This window comes from Eupeodes corollae, chromosome 3, assembly GCF_945859685.1.
Source record: "Eupeodes corollae chromosome 3, idEupCoro1.1, whole genome shotgun sequence".
Taxonomy (NCBI): domain Eukaryota; kingdom Metazoa; phylum Arthropoda; class Insecta; order Diptera; family Syrphidae; genus Eupeodes; species Eupeodes corollae.
In genome coordinates, this window is record NC_079149.1 from 29,950,330 (window position 1) to 29,969,263 (window position 18,934).

The following is an 18,934-nucleotide window of genomic DNA, read 5'->3' on the forward strand; positions in this document are numbered from 1 at the left end:
CGATTACATATTACTAAAACATTTTCTTTTCAATAAGAGTATTAGAACACATGCAGTCTACCAAATTTTAAATATAGTCACGCACGGTCTAGGTCAACTTTAAGATTCTGTCATATTTTCATTATCAATGTCAGATGCACTCTTAAAAACCAAAAAGAAAACAAAACTTTTAATTGATAGAGTATCAAAATATACGTATAGGTATCTCAAAACGCTCCCCGAACAGGTGTGAATTTACTTAGCAACAAACGTTTTGATAAACAATAATTTGCAAAAATCTGCGTAGTTTTAACATATGCCTACAATTTTCTTCTTTTTTTTACGAAACATTTTCACAAACGTGTGTGAACCAAAAAAAGAAGAAGTAAAAACAATTATTCTGATAGCCTTCTTTTCTTGTCTGCATTTCTCCATTTTAACTTTTCGATTTTCACCAATCTTTTGTTTGGGTGCTTAATTATGTTTTTTTGCATGACAAAAAAAGTAAATCACAAAAATTCAGAACAAAGCACGATCTCAAGACCCAATGTCAAATAGATTTTCGTAATTAAACCCCAGACACAATTTCGAAAAGCATTATAATCGAACGAGAAGTTGCAGAAGGCAGTTCATTGCTTCTTCTGCTTTTCGGTCCTAAGTCGAAAAAGTTCGTGAAAACATTAAAATTATTCGCATTTCGTGAGATTAGGAAACGGGCTCCTAAATAAACTTTGAAAAGAAAACGATATTATTTGTGATTTTAGAATGTCTATAGTGATTTACTGAAATAATTGATTTTGTTATAAATTCAAGAAACAAAAAAAAAAACATTTAAAACCCCATAAGAGGTTAAAACAAAAATAAAGGGATAACATGAGAGATTTTAGAATTTCCCTCCTCACACTTTTTGTGAGCTTGGAATGTTTTCTTACAAACTATGGCACCGATGCGAGATATGTTTCGCAATCACCAATTTTAGATGTAAGTTTCATTTAAAATTAAAATATGTGAACATTTAGTTAATAACATCCCTGGATTTAATATTTTGCCGCGCCCTTACGCGTTTAATTTTTATGCTGTCACCTATCCCCAGGCATTTGTGACAGCTTTTGGTTGGTGTAATGTGTGGTGAAAAATGTAGATTACAAAGGTTAAACATCATTCAGTGCAAACTTTCAATATCCGTGAATAAAATTATCTTGTTGTGAATTCTAGTACCCTGTAAAGCCAACAAATTTTATTATCAGATCTTTTCATCACGGATAACAGTTGACACAAGTTTGGTACAGTGGCGTTCACATTTGCCTCTTCGTAACGAACGCACCCATTTCTCCTTAATTCTTATGTTCTGCCTACATTCACCTATTTAAAATGTGATAAGTTGACGTTCTTAGTGTCATCGGTATATTTCTAATAGTTGAGTTTCTAACAGCGCTTCAACCATTTTGACAGAAATCACTTAAAACTACAAAAATTCATGTTTTTTGAACTGATTTACTATTGAATAATAAATTTATACTTCTATTATTATCTCAACATTCCAAAGAAAATTAAAACGTTAATATAATGGTTGGAACATTTTAAAAACGCACGTTTTGATAAGACATAAAATGTTATGTTATTAAGAGTGCAAAGGAAAGAAACACAATATGAAATTAAATTCCATTGGTGTTAACAGTTAGTACAAAGCATTAATTTTATCTCAAAGTAAATATTTTTATAAAAAAAACTTTGGGGTTCGATTACACTTTGTTGTTCTTCTTTTTTTTTTGTGAAACTAATCTGTCACCTTGACTTTTGAAACGAAATAATATTGTTAAAAAACGTGGTTTTTCTTTAATATTAAAATCAGTAACAGAAAAGTATAATGGATATTATTTGATTATTGTATTGCAGCAACATTTTGCCCCACCTGGAATGTTTTACGATGCACGTAGTGGCGCTTTTCGTAGTTTCCCCGGAGGTGGTAGACCAATTATTTGTGAATATGTAAGTTGAAAAGTTCCATCCTATTATTTCATAGTGCAATCACTTTATTGATTATGACGAAAAACATTTATCAATTGGGATTTTTTCTTGTGCATAGAACAAACGTTGTGCGAACAATTATATAGGACCAAAATCTCACCCAGAGCAGAAGGAGTATTACTATGTTTGCAAGAAAGATGCTGTGATCTTTGGAAAATGCCCAAGCTTACATGTGAGTATATTCTTCTAAAATGCAAAGAGGCATCATTATATTTTCCCCATTTATTCTTAGATCTTCGATGACAGACGCAAGAAATGTATCAAGCAAAGATTTATTACATTCCCTCCAGCAGATATTGTACCTGCTTGCACAGAACCAGGTAAGTTTATTTTGATTTCGGTTTGTATTTGACAGAAAAAAACAGTTTCTTGGAGTTTGACATTTGAAAACATTAAATGTCAGCTAACCAAAAAATTGACATTTGACAAACAATCAAAAATTCTATCGATTTTATTTTGATAATTTCAAATGATAAGTTTATCAATACCTTATGTAGAAGGTCTCTAAAAATTAATTATTTTCTCTTAAGGACGCTTTCCTGTTCCATCTAACTGTTCATTGTTTTACTATTGTGACTATGACGGCCACGATTTTCGAAAACAAGTATTCTGTTGCCCTGGTTCTTCACAATTCTCTCCGATGACAAGGAGGTGCTCTTATCACAGCAAATGCATACCGACGCAGGTAAGTGTCAAAAGATACATTTTGATAGTTTTGACATACAATAGAAAACTTCGTTTCTTTTTTTTTCATATGTTATACCTAAATAGATCTCTGACAAAAGCACTTATAATCCATCGGGTTGTGAGGATAAATTCCCACCCTGTTCCAAACCTGGAACATTCCGTTCCCCTCTAGATTGTTCATTATATTACACATGCAGCAATAAAGTAGATGGCGCTTTCATTCAGACACGTTACAAATGCCCAGAAGGAGCTTGTTATAGCAAATCTCAAGGCAAATGTGTTTCAGGATCAAACTGCAATTATATGTCTGCAAGCGATTTGCTTGATCAATCGTCTGAAGAAGTCTCTGATGAAGTTGATGATTCTTCGAATTGCGATTCCTCAGAGGAAGATGATTCTTCGCCACCACCAGTTGAAAAAGGTAAAGAATAGTGTTTCTACAAAAATTATTAGGCCCTTATAAATTATGGTTGACGTTTAAAATGTTTGATTAATTTCAATGGCATTATATTTTTGATTACCATTAGAAGTATTCTGGACATATGTTTGTCCACAATTAATGGCAATCACAAAAATACTGCAAGAAAATGAGTTGTACGTTCGATCCGTGAACCATATAAAGGATATTTATTAATTTTTATATTATTTAAATTTCATTTCCCTTTTCATCAATTTTAATAATTAAATAACCTTCCTCCCTTATAAAATGACGAATTCAGATGAAAATATTAGAGAAGTAAAGAATGCATTTGTGAATATAAATATACCAATCAATATTGGTCAAAAGATTAATGCTACCAATGAAAATTTAAAACAAGGTAAGCAATGGTTACACTTGCAACACACATTGAAGAAACCTACAACAAAACAAACTGGACACCACAATAATGGGCCCCGTTCAATATATAATTTATTACTTGAACTTGGCCACATCTTAACACTTTGCAAAACTTGATAAATTAAAATCCTGATATTCCTTACCAATGACCCACTCCAGCCACAATAACACCTTAACACACATTAACAACACTGTCACATACAAAACAATTGCATGCTGAGGGACATTATGTTAAAATAATATATTTAAATTTTATTGCAGAACCAGCTACTCTACCGGCCATCACCACTCCAGCCTTACCACCACCAGCAACAATCCCACCGCCAGAAATATCACCACCATTATCACTTACGGCTCCTGTACCAGTTCCTATACCAGCTCCAGTTCCAAATGTAGCCCCACTTCCATTACCAACACCAGTCACACCACCTGTAGTTACACCTCCACCAGTGAACCTCATTTCAGAAACAATACCCACACCAGAAGCCCCATTACCAACCGTTGCAACTCTCCCAGCAGAACATCCAATGCCTGCAGTTGCTCCTCCTCCACCGTCACTGCCTCTCCCACCACTAGTCCCTGAGGCACCAGTAGTACCTCTCCCCCCAGTGACATTACCTGCAGCACTTCCTGAATTAGAAAAATCGAAAGAGGAAGACGTTTCTCTTATACAACCAGTTGTTCCTCTTCCACCAGTTGCTCCCCTTCCACCAGTAGCACCACTTCCACCTGTTGCTCCTCTTCTGCCAGTTGATCCACTTCCACCAACACTTCCACTTCCACCAGTTGATCTTCTTCCACCAGTGCCAGCAATAGCCCAATTACCACCTGCACTACCTACATCAAATGAGTCTTGTGAGGACGATGTTCTTCCAATTCCACCAGTTGCTTCACTTCCACCAGTAGCACCGCTTCCACCAGCTGTTCCACTTCCACCAGTTGCTCCCCTTCCACCAGTAGCACCACTTCCACCTGTTGCTCCTCTTCTACCAGTGGATCCACTTCCAACAGCAGCACCACTTCCACCAGTTGATCCCCTTCCACCAGTAGCACCACTTCCACCAGTTTCTACTCTTCCACCAGAACTGCCCTTACCACCAATTGAACCAATTCCACCAGTTGCTGAACTTCCACCAGCTCTTCCACTGCCGCCAGTAGCACCATTGCCTCCAGCACTTTCCAAGATAGAAGAATCATGTGAGGATGATGTAATTCCACCAGTTGCTCCCCTACCACCAGCACTTCCACTTCCACCAGTAGCACCATTGCCACCAGCTGTTCCACTTCCACCAGTTGCTCCCCTTCCACCAGTAGAACCACTTCCACCAGTTGATCCACTTCCACCAGTTGCTCCCCTTCCGCCAGTAGCACCACTTCCACTAATGGAACCACTACCATCAGTTGCTCCACTTCCACCAGTAGCACCATTGCCACCAGCTGTTCCACTTCCACCAGTTGCTCCCCTTCCACCAGTAGCACCACTTCCACCAGTTGATCCACTTCCACCAGTTCTTACACTACCACCAGTAGCACCATTGCCTCCAGCACTTCCTACATCCACTGAGTCTTGTGAGGACGATGTTATTCCAATTCCACCAGTTGCTCCACTTCCACCAGTCGCTCCACTTCCACCAGCCGTTCCACTTCCACCAGTTGCTCCCCTTCCGCCAGTAGCACCACTTCCACTAATGGAACCACTACCACCAGTTGCTCCACTTCCACCAGTAGCACCATTGCCACCAGCTGTTCCACTTCCACCAGTTGCTCCCCTTCCACCAGTAGAACCACTTCCACCAGTTGATCCACTTCCCCCAGTAGCACCACTTCCACCAGTTGCTCCCCTTCCACCAGTAGCACCACTTCCACCAGTTGATCCACTTCCACCAGTTCTTACACTTCCACCAGTAGCACCATTGCCACCAGCTGTTCCACTTCCACCAGTTGCTCCCCTTCCACCAGTAGCACCACTTCCACCAGTTGTTCCTCTTCCACCAGTTGCTCCCCTTCCACCAGTAGCACCACTTCCACCTGTTGCTCCTCTTCTGCCAGTCGCTCCACTTCCACCAGCCGTTCCACTTCCACCAGTTGCTCCCCTTCCGCCAGTAGCACCACTTCCACTAATGGAACCACTACCACCAGTTGCTCCACTTCCACCAGTAGCACCATTGCCACCAGCTGTTCCACTTCCACCAGTTGCTCCCCTTCCACCAGTAGAACCACTTCCACCAGTTGATCCACTTCCCCCAGTAGCACCACTTCCACCAGTTGCTCCACTTCCACCAGTAGCACCATTACCTCCAGCACTTCCTACATCTAATGAATCGTGTGAAGACGACGCCCTTCCAATTCCACCAGTTTCTCCTCTTCCACCAGCACTGCCACTTCCACCAGTGTTACCACTAACACCTGTTGCTCCACTTCCCCCAGTAGCACCACTTCCACCAGTTGATCCACTTCCACCAGTTCTTCCACTACCACCAGTAGCACCATTGCCTCCAGCACTTCCTACATCCACTGAGTCTTGTGAGGACGATGTTCTTCCAATTCCACCAGTTGCTCCACTTCCACCAGTCGCTCCACTTCCACCAGCCGTTCCACTTCCACCAGTTGCTCCCCTTCCGCCAGTAGCACCACTTCCACTAATGGAACCACTACCACCAGTTGCTCCACTTCCACCAGTAGCACCACTTCCACCAGTTAATCCACTTCCAAGAGTTCTTACACTACCACCAGTAGCAACATTGCCTCCAACTCTTCCTACATCTAATGAGTCGTGTGAAGACGATGCCCTTCCAATTCCACCAGTTTCTCCTCTTCCAACAGCACTGCCACTTCCACCAGTGTTACCACTATCACCTGTTGCTCCACTTCCCCCAGTAGCACCACTTCCACCAGTTGATCCACTTCCACCAGTTCTTCCACTACCACCAGTAGCACCATTGCCTCCAGCACTTCCTACATCCACTGAGTCTTGTGAGGACGATGTTCTTCCAATTCCACCAGTTGCTCCACTTCCACCAGTCGCTCCACTTCCACCAACTGTTCCACTTCCACCAGTTGCGCCCCTTCCGCCAGTAGCACCACTTCCACCAATGGAACCACTACCACCAGTTGCTCCAATTCCACCAGTCGCACCACTTCCAACAGTTGCTCCTCTTCCACCTGCACTGCCACTTCCACCAGTGACACCACTACCACCTGTTGCTCCACTTCCCCCAGTAGCACCACTTCCACCAGTTGATCCACTTCCACCAGTTCTTCCACTACCACCAGTAGCACCATTGCCTCCAGCACTTCCTACATCTAATGAGTCGTGTGAAGACGACGCCCTTCCAATTCCACCAGTTTCTCCTCTTCCACCTGCACTGCCACTGCCACCAGTGTCATCAGTACCACCTGTTGCTCCACTTCAACCAGTAGCACCACTTCCACCAGTTGCACCCCTTCCACCAGTACTTCCACTTCCACCAGTAGCACCATTGCCTCCAGCACTTCCTACATCCACTGAGTCTTGTGAGGATGATGTTCTTCCAATTCCACTTGCTGCTGCAATTCCGCCCACATTGCCTTTACCACCATTGTCACCAGTTACGCCACTTCCACCAATACTTCCATTGCCACCAATAGCACCACTGCCTCCAGCACTTTCTAAGATAGAAGAATCATGTGAGGATGATGTAATTGCACCAGTTGCTCCCCTACCACCAGCACTTCCACTCCCACCAGTTGCTCCACTTCCACCAGTTCTTCCACTACCACCAGTAGCACCATTGCCTCCAGCACTTCCTTCATCGAATGAGTCATGTGAAGACGATGTCCTTCCAATTCCACCAGTTTCACCTCTCCCACCAGTACTGCCACTTCCACCAGTTGCTCCACTTCCACCAGTGTCACCACTTCCACCAATAGCACCACTTCCACCAGTTGATCCACTTCCACCAGTTCTTCCACTTCCCCCAGTAGCACCACTTCCACCAGTTGCTCCACTTCCACCAGTTGCTCCACTTCCACCAGTTGCTCCACTTCCACCAGTCGCTCCCATTCCACCAGTTCTTCCACTACCACCAGTAGCACCATTGCCTCCAGCACTTCCTTCATCAAATGAGTCATGTGAAGACGACGTCCTTCCAATTCCTCCAGTTTCTCCTCTTCCACCTGTACTACCACTTCCACCAGTATCACCACTTGCACCAGTTGCTCCACTTCCACCAGTATCACCACTTCCACCAGTTGCTCCACTTCCCCCAGTAGCACCACTTCCACCAGTTGCTCCACTTCCACCAGTTCTTCCACTTCCCCCAGTAGCACCACTTCCACCAGTTGCTCCACTTCCACCAGTTGCTCCACTTCCACCAGTGGCTCAACTTCCACCAGTAGCACCACTTCCACCAGTCGCTCCCATTCCACCAGTTCTTCCACTACCACCAGTAGCACCATTGCCTCCAGCACTTCCTACATCGAATGAGTCATGTGAAGACGATGTCCTTCCAATTCCACCAGTTTCTCCTCTCCCACCAGTACTGCCACTTCCACCAGTTGCTCCACTTCCACCAGTATCACCACTTCCCCCAGTAGCACCACTTCCACCAGTTGCTCCACTTCCACCAGTTGCTCCACTTCCACCAGTCGCTCCCATTCCACCAGTTCTTCCACTACCACCAATAGCACCATTGCCTCCAGCACTTCCTACATCGAATGAGTCATGTGAAGACGATGTCCTTCCAATTCCACCAGTTTCTCCTCTCCCACCAATACTGCCACTTCCACCAGTTGCTCCACTTCCAACAGTATCACCAATTCCACCAGTTGCTCCACTTCCCCCAGTAGCACCACTTCCACCAGTTGCTCCACTACCACCAGTCGCTCCCATTCCACCAGTTCTTCCACTACCACCAGTAGCACCATTGCCTCCAGCACTTCCTTCATCAAATGAGTCATGTGAAGACGACGTCCTTCCAATTCCTCCAGTTTCTCCTCTTCCACCTGTACTACCACTTCCACCAGTATCACCACTTGCACCAGTTGCTCCACTTCCGCCAGTAGCACCACTTCCACCAGTTGCTTCACTTCCACCAGTGGCTCCACTTCCACCAGTTCTTCCACTACCACCAGTAGCACCATTGCCTCCAGCACTTCCTTCATCAAATGAGTCATGTGAAGACGACGTCCTTCCAATTCCTCCAGTTTCTCCTCTCCCACCAGTACTGCCACTTCCACCAGTTGCTCCACTTCCACCAGTATCACCACTTCCCCCAGTAGCACCACTTCTACCAGTTCCTCCACTTCCACCAGTTCTTCCACTTCCCCCAGTAGCACCACTTCCACCAGTTGCTCCACTTCCACCAGTTGCTCCACTTCCACCAGTGGCTCCACTTCCACCAGTAGCTCCACTTCCCCCAGTAGCACCACTCCCACCAGTTGCTCCACTTCCACCAGTTCTTCCACTTCCACCAGTAGCACCACTGCCTCCAGCACTTTCTAAGATAGAAGAATCATGTGAGGATGATGTAATTCCACCAGTTGCTCCCCTACCACCAGCACTTCCACTTCCACCAGTAGCACCACTGCCACCTGCTGTTCCTCTTCCACCAGTTGCTCCCCTACCACCAGCACTTCCACTTCCCCCAGTAGCACCACTCCCTCCAATTGCTCCTCTTCCACCAGTGTCTCCACTACCACCAGTAGCACCATTGCCTGCAGCACTTCCTTCATCGAATGAGTCATGTGAAGACGACGTCCTTCCAATTCCACCAGTTTCTCCTCTTCTACCTGTACTACCACTTCCACCAGTGTCACCACTGCCACCAGTGGCTCCACTTCCACCAGTAGCACCACTGCCACCAGCTGTTCCTCTTAAACCAGTTGCTCCCCTACCACCAGCACTTCCACTTCCACCAGTAGCACCACTGCCACCTGCTGTTCCTCTTCCACCAGTTGCTCCCCTACCACCAGCACTTCCACTTCCCCCAGTAGCACCACTTCCTCCAATTGCTCCTCTTCCACCAGTGTCTCCACTACCACCAGTAGCACCATTGCCTGCAGCACTTCCTTCATCGAATGAGTCATGTGAAGACGACGTCCTTCCAATTCCACCAGTTTCTCCTCTTTCACCTGTACTACCACTTCCACCAGTGTCACCACTGCCACCAGTGGCTCCACTTCCACCATTAGCACCACTGACACCAGCTGTTCCTCTTCCACCAGTTGCTCCCCTACCACCAGCACTTCCACTTCCCCCAGTAGCACCACTCCCACCAGTTGCTCCACTTCCACCAGTTCTTCCACTACCACCAGTAGCACCATTGCCTCCAGCACTTCCTTCATCGAATGAGTCATGTGAAGACGACGTCCTTCCAATTCCACCAGTTTCTCCTCTTCCACCAGTTCTTCCACTTCCACCAGTAGCACCACTGCCTCCAGCACTTTCTAAGATAGAAGAATCATGTGAGGATGATGTAATTCCACCAGTTGCTCCCCTACCACCAGCACTTCCACTTCCACCAGTAGCACCACTGACACCAGCTGTTCCTCTTCCACCAGTTGCTCCCCTACCACCAGCACTTCCACTTCCCCCAGTAGCACCACTCCCACCAGTTGCTCCACTTCCACCAGTTCTTCCACTACCACCAGTAGCACCATTGCCTCCAGCACTTCCTTCATCGAATGAGTCATGTGAAGACGACGTCCTTCCAATTCCACCAGTTTCTCCTCTTCCACCTGTACTACCACTTCCACCAGTGTCACCACTGCCACCAGTGGCTCCACTTCCACCAGTAGCACCACTGACACCAGCTGTTCCTCTTCCACCAGTTGCTCCCCTACCACCAGCACTTCCACTTTCACCAGTAGCACCACTGCCACCTGCTGTTCCTCTTCCACCAGTTGCTCCCCTACCACCAGCACTTCCACTTCCCCCAGTAGCACCACTCCCTCCAATTGCTCCTCTTCCACCAGTGTCTCCACTACCACCAGTAGCACCATTGCCTGCAGCACTTCCTTCATCGAATGAGTCATGTGAAGACGACGTCCTTCCAATTCCACCAGTTTCTCCTCTTTCACCTGTACTACCACTTCCACCAGTGTCACCACTGCCACCAGTGGCTCCACTTTCACCAGTAGCACCACTGACACCAGCTGTTCCTCTTCCACCAGTTGCTCCCCTACCACCAGCACTTCCACTTCCCCCAGTAGCACCACTCCCACCAGTTGCTCCACTTCCACCAGTTCTTCCACTACCACCAGTAGCACCATTGCCTCCAGCACTTCCTTCATCGAATGAGTCATGTGAAGACGACGTCCTTCCAATTCCACCAGTTTCTCCTCTTTCACCTGTACTATCACTTCCACCAGTGTCACCACTGCCACCAGTGGCTCCACTTCCACCAGTAGCACCACTGACACCAGCTGTTCCTCTTCCACCAGTTGCTCCCCTACCACCAGCACTTCCACTTCCCCCAGTAGCACCACTCCCACCAGTTGCTCCACTTCCACCAGTTCTTCCACTATCACCAGTAGCACCATTGCCTCCAGCACTTCCTTCATCGAATGAGTCATGTGAAGACGACGTCCTTCCAATTCCACCAGTTTCTCCTCTTCCACCTGTACTACCACTTCCACCAGTGTCACCACTGCCACCAGTGGCTCCACTTCCACCAGTAGCACCACTCCCACCAGTTGTTCCACTTCCACCAGTTCTTCCACTACCACCAGTAGCACCATTGCCTCCAGCACTTCCTTCATCAAATGAGTCATGTGAAGACGACGTCCTTCCAATTCCTCCAGTTTCTCCTCTTCCACCTGTACTACCACTTCCACCAGTATCACCACTTCCACCAGTTGCTCCACTTCCACCAGTAGCACCACATCCACCAGTTGCTCCACTTCCACCAGTTCTTCCACTTCCACCAGTAGCACCATTGCCTCCAGCACTTCCTTCATCAAATGAGTCATGTGAAGACGACGTCCTTCCAATTCCTCCAGTTTCTCCTCTTCCACCTGTACTACCACTTCCACCAGTGTCACCACTGCCACCAGTGGCTCCACTTTCACCAGTAGCACCACTGACACCAGCTGTTCCTCTTCCACCAGTTGCTCCCCTACCACCAGCACTTCCACTTCCCCCAGTAGCACCACTCCCTCCAATTGCTCCTCTTCCACCAGTGTCTCCACTACCACCAGTAGCACCATTGCCTGCAGCACTTCCTTCATCGAATGAGTCATGTGAAGACGACGTCCTTCCAATTCCACCAGTTTCTCCTCTTTCACCTGTACTACCACTTCCACCAGTGTCACCACTGCCACCAGTGGCTCCACTTTCACCAGTAGCACCACTGACACCAGCTGTTCCTCTTCCACCAGTTGCTCCCCTACCACCAGCACTTCCACTTCCCCCAGTAGCACCACTCCCACCAGTTGCTCCACTTCCACCAGTTATTCCACTACCACCAGTAGCACCATTGCCTCCAGCACTTCCGTCATCGAATGAGTCATGTGAAGACGACGTCCTTCCAATTCCACCAGTTTCTCCTCTTCCACCAGTTCTTCCACTTCCACCAGTAGCACCACTGCCTCCAGCACTTTCTAAGATAGAAGAATCATGTGAGGATGATGTAATTCCACCAGTTGCTCCCCTACCACCAGCACTTCCACTTCCACCAGTAGCACCACTGCCACCTGCTGTTCCTCTTCCACCAGTTGCTCCCCTACCACCAGCACTTCCACTTCCCCCAGTAGCACCACTCCCTCCAATTGCTCCTCTTCCACCAGTGTCTCCACTACCACCAGTAGCACCATTGCCTGCAGCACTTCCTTCATCGAATGAGTCATGTGAAGACGATGTCCTTCCAATTCCACCAGTTTCTCCTCTTTCACCTGTACTACCACTTCCACCAGTGTCACCACTGCCACCAGTGGCTCCACTTTCACCAGTAGCACCACTGACACCAGCTGTTCCTCTTCCACCAGTTGCTCCCCTACCACCAGCACTTCCACTTCCCCCAGTAGCACCACTCCCACCAGTTGCTCCACTTCCACCAGTTCTTCCACTACCACCAGTAGCACCATTGCCTCCAGCACTTCCTTCATCGAATGAGTCATGTGAAGACGACGTCCTTCCAATTCCACCAGTTTCTCCTCTTCCACCTGTACTACCACTTCCACCAGTGTCACCACTGCCACCAGTGGCTCCACTTCCACCAGTAGCACCACTGCCACCAGCTGTTCCTCTTCCACCAGTTGCTCCCCTACCACCAGCACTTCCACTTCCCCCAGTAGCACCACTCCCACCAGTTGCTCCACTTCCACCAGTTCTTCCACTACCACCAGTAGCACCATTGCCTCCAGCACTTCCTTCATCGAATGAGTCATGTGAAGACGACGTCCTTCCAATTCCACCAGTTTCTCCTCTTCCACCTGTACTGCCACTTCCACCAGTGTCACCACTGCCATCAGTGGCTCCACTTCCACCAGTAGCACCACTGCCACCAGCTGTTCCTCTTCCACCAGTAGCACCACTGCCACCAGCTGTTCCTCTTCCACCAGTTGCTCCCCTACCACCAGCACTTCCACTTCCCCCAGTAGCACCACTCCCTCTTGCCCCGACTGCTCCTCTTCCACCAGTAGCACCACTTCCACCAGTTAATCCTCTTCCACCAGCAGTGCCACTCCCACCTGTAGCACCGCTCCCACCAGTTGCTCCTCTTCCACCAGTACTGCCCTTACCACCAATCGCACCACTAACACCAGCTGCTCCCCTGACATCTAAGGGGGACGCTTGTCAAGATCTTTCCATCGTCGCAAGTGATGATGCCCCTTGTTCTGCCCAAACTGATTCATCTGACGAAATAAAAATCCCGAAGTTGAAAATAACAGCCATGGAACCTTTTGATCTTGTTGTTAGATTCTGTACCTCCAAATGCGGAGCTGATCATAAGCACAACGTTCTAAGTGGTAAGTAAAATTATTAAGATCAATCATATGTTTTTATATAATTATATATTTGTCTTTTTTTATTCCTCAGGCAATAAAAATAAGGGTATTTTCATAGATTGGATAAAACCTAAAAAATCTACTTCAAGACTCTCAATTCGATCTTAATTATGACCTAGTATAGCTTAGGATTTCTTATGACTGGCGCTTTGGTTTCTCAACTCCAAAACAAGACAGTTAGACAGAGTGCGACAATGTTGCGTTCTACTGGTGAATCTATTTTATATTGTTTTTAGGAATGAGGTACATTGAAGGTACTTTTACCTGGCCATCATTTTATTGAACATTTGTGATACTACATTTAATATTTCCTTTTTTAACTAATTTTTGTATACCTAGTTTTAACAGTTTTTGTACATTTTCAATTGTAAGACGTATTTTATAAGTCACTTAATTTTAAACACGATACTAAAAATTATAATGATCCTAGTCCCGTTGCTTATCATGTTAACTTTAAGTACAGCTAGAAGCTTGAACAAAAAGAGAAGCCATGTATAACTGCTATGGTTTTTCCTTATGCCAATTCCTTAAATGACAGTTGATATATTTATTATTATATCAACTGTCAGTTTCCTATTATTCCTTTCCTTATTTCAATCTTTTTTTAGCTATGTATTTTTAATATTTTTTAATTTGTAAAATTAATAAAACCTAATAATTTTGTTTATTTTTCAAACAAAATAAAAGCTTCACTTTTTGATTTTTTTTTTTAATTTTGTAATTGTCTGCCTTAAGATTGTGCACTTATAATAATTGCATTCAAAAATTACACTTCTATTTATCATTTTTTTACTTTAAGATTAAGGCTATATCAAATAAAAAATAATCAAACCAAATATGTTTTCTTTTTATTTAACACAATTGATTTCTTCATTTTTCATACAACACCTCTTGATTGGTAGATCTTCCAATAACAATATATTTGTCAAACTATATCATTTATAAAAACTATCTACCATATTTGGTAAAGCAAATTATAAAAAGTGTCAGGCAACGATAATCTAAACTGAAAGTAAATTGTATCTGTACCCCATTATCAAACACCTTAAAATTTATATCATCCTACAATTACATTCAGATACATTTTCTTTTAAATTAATTCTATCACTACACCTTTGACCTACTGACAAATCAGCATTTTTTTCACTGACAGATCTGACAACATTTTAAGATCAACCAACCGTGTATACTCACCTTAATCATTGAATTTTCTGATAAAATATATGAGAATTGGACAGCTGTCATAAAAAGTTGAATGGCTTTAACTAGCATTTTGATACGTTAAGTTTTGTTCCATTTGAAAACTTTCGTGTATAAAATCTATCACACGTAATACGTAGTGAAAATGTATATGAATAACAAACTCAACGAAGAAGAATCACTGCCGATGTAAGGAGAAGTGAAATCCTGCTGTGTACAGAAATTTGATTTTTCCGACGAATATCTAAAGGAATTTTTCATTCTTACTTAGTAATCAAATTAACTTTCCATTTTCTTTGCACCCCTTTCGAATCAACATGATTATGTCATTTAAAAACTCAAAATGAATTTTGCATTTGCAATAAATTATTTATATGTAAATGAGCTTGAGTTGTGTTATTGATTTTTTATTTTGGGAAGAGTTAGTGTCAAAAATAACACTAGTTTATCACCGATTGCGCCATCTATTGAACTTGGATATTTACACAACATTTTACATAGACCATAATTAACGACCAAAGTCTTTTTTCAGTTCATATTTTATAAGAATCTTTGGCCTACTATCATTGACATACTATACATGGACTGCTTTTTCTGACATTGAAAGTATTGACATCTAGTATGATTTGTTGATGACAAACGATGCCATGTTTTTTTTTTTTGTATGTTATTGAAAAATTTTGACAGTTCGTGCAAAATGAAGCAGAAGCAGGCTGTGCGCTGTGCTGTAAGTATTAAATGTAAATTTTACACAATTTTTCCGCACAGCCCTCTCTGCGCTATTGTTTTGTCCGTTAAAAGTGGAACCATCGTGAATTGGCTACTAGCAGTCCATGTAAAGTATGTCAATGCCTACTATATATGCACATCGCTACTAGCCCCTTTATAGTTTTAGCGGAAATATTGAGAAACTTCTTAACTTTATGTTTGTATTTTGTTAAATTTTTTACACGAGTTATTCTAAGTTTCTTTGAATAGAATGAGGCAAAGAAATAAGAGTGGGCTTCTAAAAATACTATTCCTATTCTATTTTTTTTCCACCAAACCTTCATAAATGAAAGTATAGTGGAACTACTTTTATGAAACTTTCTATGTGAATGAGAATCAACCAGATGACTTTATCTAGTCTGTCAATTACTATATTCTATTATCGGGAAGACTCTACGGACGACACCAAGTAACCTTTGTTTAAACCTCAAACCACAACAGTGAAAGTAAATAAAAATTCCTCCATCCTAATACTACGGTTCTTATACATAAAATCAAAATTTAATTTTCAAAGTGGAAAACGGTAGAATCTAATCGAAATTAGTATTGTAAATGTCATGCCTTTCTCTCTACAATGAAATAAACATTAATTAATTTATTTTTTTGATAAGTCAATTCGGATTTCATTTAAAATATTTCTCCGATTGCATGAAAAATGTCATTTCAAACAAAAAGACCATTTATGTTGAATATCCTCGGTAACTAAAAATGCAATTGAGTGCAAAACAAACATACCTACTTTTATGTTTGCTTCTGGTCTGGCAATTCTTTTACTTGTGACAGCAACTTGACTTTGACATGCGCTAGCTTTCTGTCAACAAAGCAAAAAACATCAACAAAACGAAAACGTTTTGAAACTCAAACTTAAATCTTAACATTTCTAATAAATGGATCAAAAAATTAAAATGTATGTAAATAAAAAATAAAACTATAAACATTTTACTTTCAATAGAACCCATTTTAGTCTAGTAAGCGGCGATGTCAATGGCAATTTCAAACAACTATTTACCCGAGTCGAATCAATTAACAAAAAAGCGGGACCTTTCGATTTGCTTTTATGTTGTGGGGAATTTTTTAGTTCGACAAATAATGATGAATTAATTGCTTATAAAAATGGATTTAAACATAGTATATGATTGAACTAATTTAAGTGTTAAAAATGCTAATAAGAACATTATTTTAGTTCCTGTGCCAACTTACATACTCGGTCCAAATAATGAAGAAACTGCAAAGTCCTATGAGGCTATCGAAGAGGATGGCGATATCTGCTCAAATTTAACTTATTTAGGTAGAGATGATAACGTTCTTTTGTTGGCCATAGATGAGTAAATTGTATTAAATCCCTTTTAATAGGCAAAAGAGGTTTGTATACCCTTTCGTCGGGAGTTAAAATTGCCTATTTAAGTGGGGTTCAAGGGTCTGGGCCGAATACGTTCAACAAGGAAGATATCGTCGCTGTGCGTAATTCATGTTTGGTTAATAAGACCACCGCCACTGATTACAGAGGAGTCGATATTCTTATCACATCCCAATGGCCTCATGGAATCGACGAAAAACAAGTAAGCAACTATTGTTTAGTTTGAAAGTAAAATCATGACAATAATCATTTTATTATGATCACAGGAAAACACATCAAAGCTGATTTCATATCTGTCCAAAGAAATAAAACCACGATATCACTTCTGTGCTCTAAATGGTGTTTACCAAGAACCTAAACCCTACAGGTAAGATGGATTTTCTATCTTCCCCCGAACCTGAAGCTAAAAATATTGTTTTTTTTTTTTTAAAAAATAGAATTCCCGGTGATAGCACAACTCAATACGAACTTTGTACGAGATTCATCGCCTTAGCTAATGTCGGAAATGCGGAAAAACTTAAAGCAGTTTACGCCTTAAGTTTATGTCCAGTTGAAAAGATGAGAGTTCTTGATTTGATACAAAAAACCACGACCGAGACACCATGTCCTTTTATAGGCATGAATTTTGACGATTGTAAAGGAAAACAACAATTGGAAAGTTTTAACATTTTTCACCGCTAATTTGAAATTATAATAATTTAATTTTTTGAAATCACAGGATGATGGAAAACAATATTTCTATGACCTGAATTCAAATCCGAATGATAATAGAAAACGAGGACGGAAGGGTTTTGGACACGATGGACAGGAAAAACGACAACGACCCACATTCGATCAAGGTACACATTTAAATACAAAAAAAAGTCAAGGAATAATTTTGATTGATTTCAGAAAAATGTTGGTTCTGTTTATCATCGCCCGATGTGGAAAAACATTTGGTAATTTCTGTGGGTGATAGTTTCTATCTTGCCTTAGCTAAAGGACCAATCAATGATTATCACATCTTGATACTCTCCATCACTCATATACAATCGGCTGCTCTCCTGGCCGACACTGATTGGGCAGAGTTGATGAAATTCAAGGAGGCCGTTAGAGAATTCTTTAAAGAGCAAGGTCATGCGGTATGCTTTACAGAACGCAATTACAAATGCTCACATTTGCAAATTAATGCTTTGGGTATCGATGATGGATATGCGTGGAAAATTAAACATGGTTTTGAGGTTGAATTTTCAGAAATTTCATTAAAAAACAAAAGTAAACAATCTATAATTTTTTAAATCTAAGGATAAAGCTGAGGAGTACAATATAACCTTCGATTCGCTTCCCGAAATTAAAGAACCCACAGAACTTCCACAACGTGGACCATATTTTGTCGCTGAACTTCCCGACCGAACGACACTAATGACACAAAATATGAAGCAATTTCCAATACATTTTGCAAGGTAAATTATCTTCTAACATTATTATCATCTACGAAATGATGATCTATTTTCTCTTTCGTTTTTTAGAGAAGTCTTCTGCTCAGAGAATCTGTTGAATTGTGACGAAAAAACAGATTGGAAAGACTGCAGCTTAACAAAAGACGAAGAAATTGAACTTGTTAAGCAATTTCGTGAGAAATACAAGAAGTTCGATTTTACTTTATAATCAAAATCAACAAAAACAAATAAATGTCGTGTTTTGAAATCAAAAACCGCAATTTTGAGTTTTTGGGGTTTTGTGTATATTAAATATGCCAAAGAAAAATTGCAAGCATTTGGAAAATAGGGAGGGGTTTGGAGGGAGATGTCGGCTTACATTGCTTTTGAATTCTCGTACAATGCAATGAGCTTTGTTCAACAAAGTTTTCTTCACAGCTGAGATCCCATCCTCCTTTAAAAAGTCTGTAATATTTCCTATTCACAAAAAAGGACCTTTTGACGTTGTGGAAAATTACAGAGGAATTTCTTTTATGAATGTAATATCGAAATTATTCTGTGGCGTTCTTGTAGAGAGTCTTGAAAAGTGGGTCGACCGGAAAACTATTCTATCTGATCTTCAAGCTGGCTTCAGAAAAAAATATTCAACCATTGATCATCCATTTTCAAAGC

At 42.7% G+C, this 18,934-nt stretch overlaps 2 protein-coding genes across 2 annotated transcripts; both read left to right on the top strand.

The window, feature by feature from the left end:
- The first annotated feature begins 593 nt into the window (after window positions 1-593).
- LOC129950392 (nascent polypeptide-associated complex subunit alpha, muscle-specific form-like) lies at window positions 594-14,345 on the top strand. The gene is made up of 9 exons (XM_056062334.1): window positions 594-960; window positions 1,876-1,968; window positions 2,066-2,179; window positions 2,240-2,327; window positions 2,538-2,692; window positions 2,779-3,115; window positions 3,414-3,512; window positions 3,794-13,480; window positions 13,551-14,345. The coding sequence occupies exons 1-9, from the start codon at window positions 853-855 to the stop codon at window positions 13,625-13,627; spliced, it is 10,758 nt and encodes a 3,585-aa protein (XP_055918309.1). The 5' UTR covers window positions 594-852; the 3' UTR covers window positions 13,628-14,345.
- A 1,910-nt stretch (window positions 14,346-16,255) lies between these two features.
- On the top strand, window positions 16,256-18,537 carry LOC129950095 (CWF19-like protein 1 homolog). The gene is made up of 10 exons (XM_056061902.1): window positions 16,256-16,394; window positions 16,452-16,615; window positions 16,671-16,775; window positions 16,841-17,046; window positions 17,111-17,211; window positions 17,282-17,497; window positions 17,562-17,683; window positions 17,736-18,064; window positions 18,129-18,286; window positions 18,353-18,537. Exons 1-10 carry the CDS (start codon window positions 16,375-16,377, stop codon window positions 18,489-18,491), a joined length of 1,560 nt encoding a protein of 519 aa, XP_055917877.1. The 5' UTR covers window positions 16,256-16,374; the 3' UTR covers window positions 18,492-18,537.
- The last annotated feature ends 397 nt before the right edge of the window (window positions 18,538-18,934 follow it).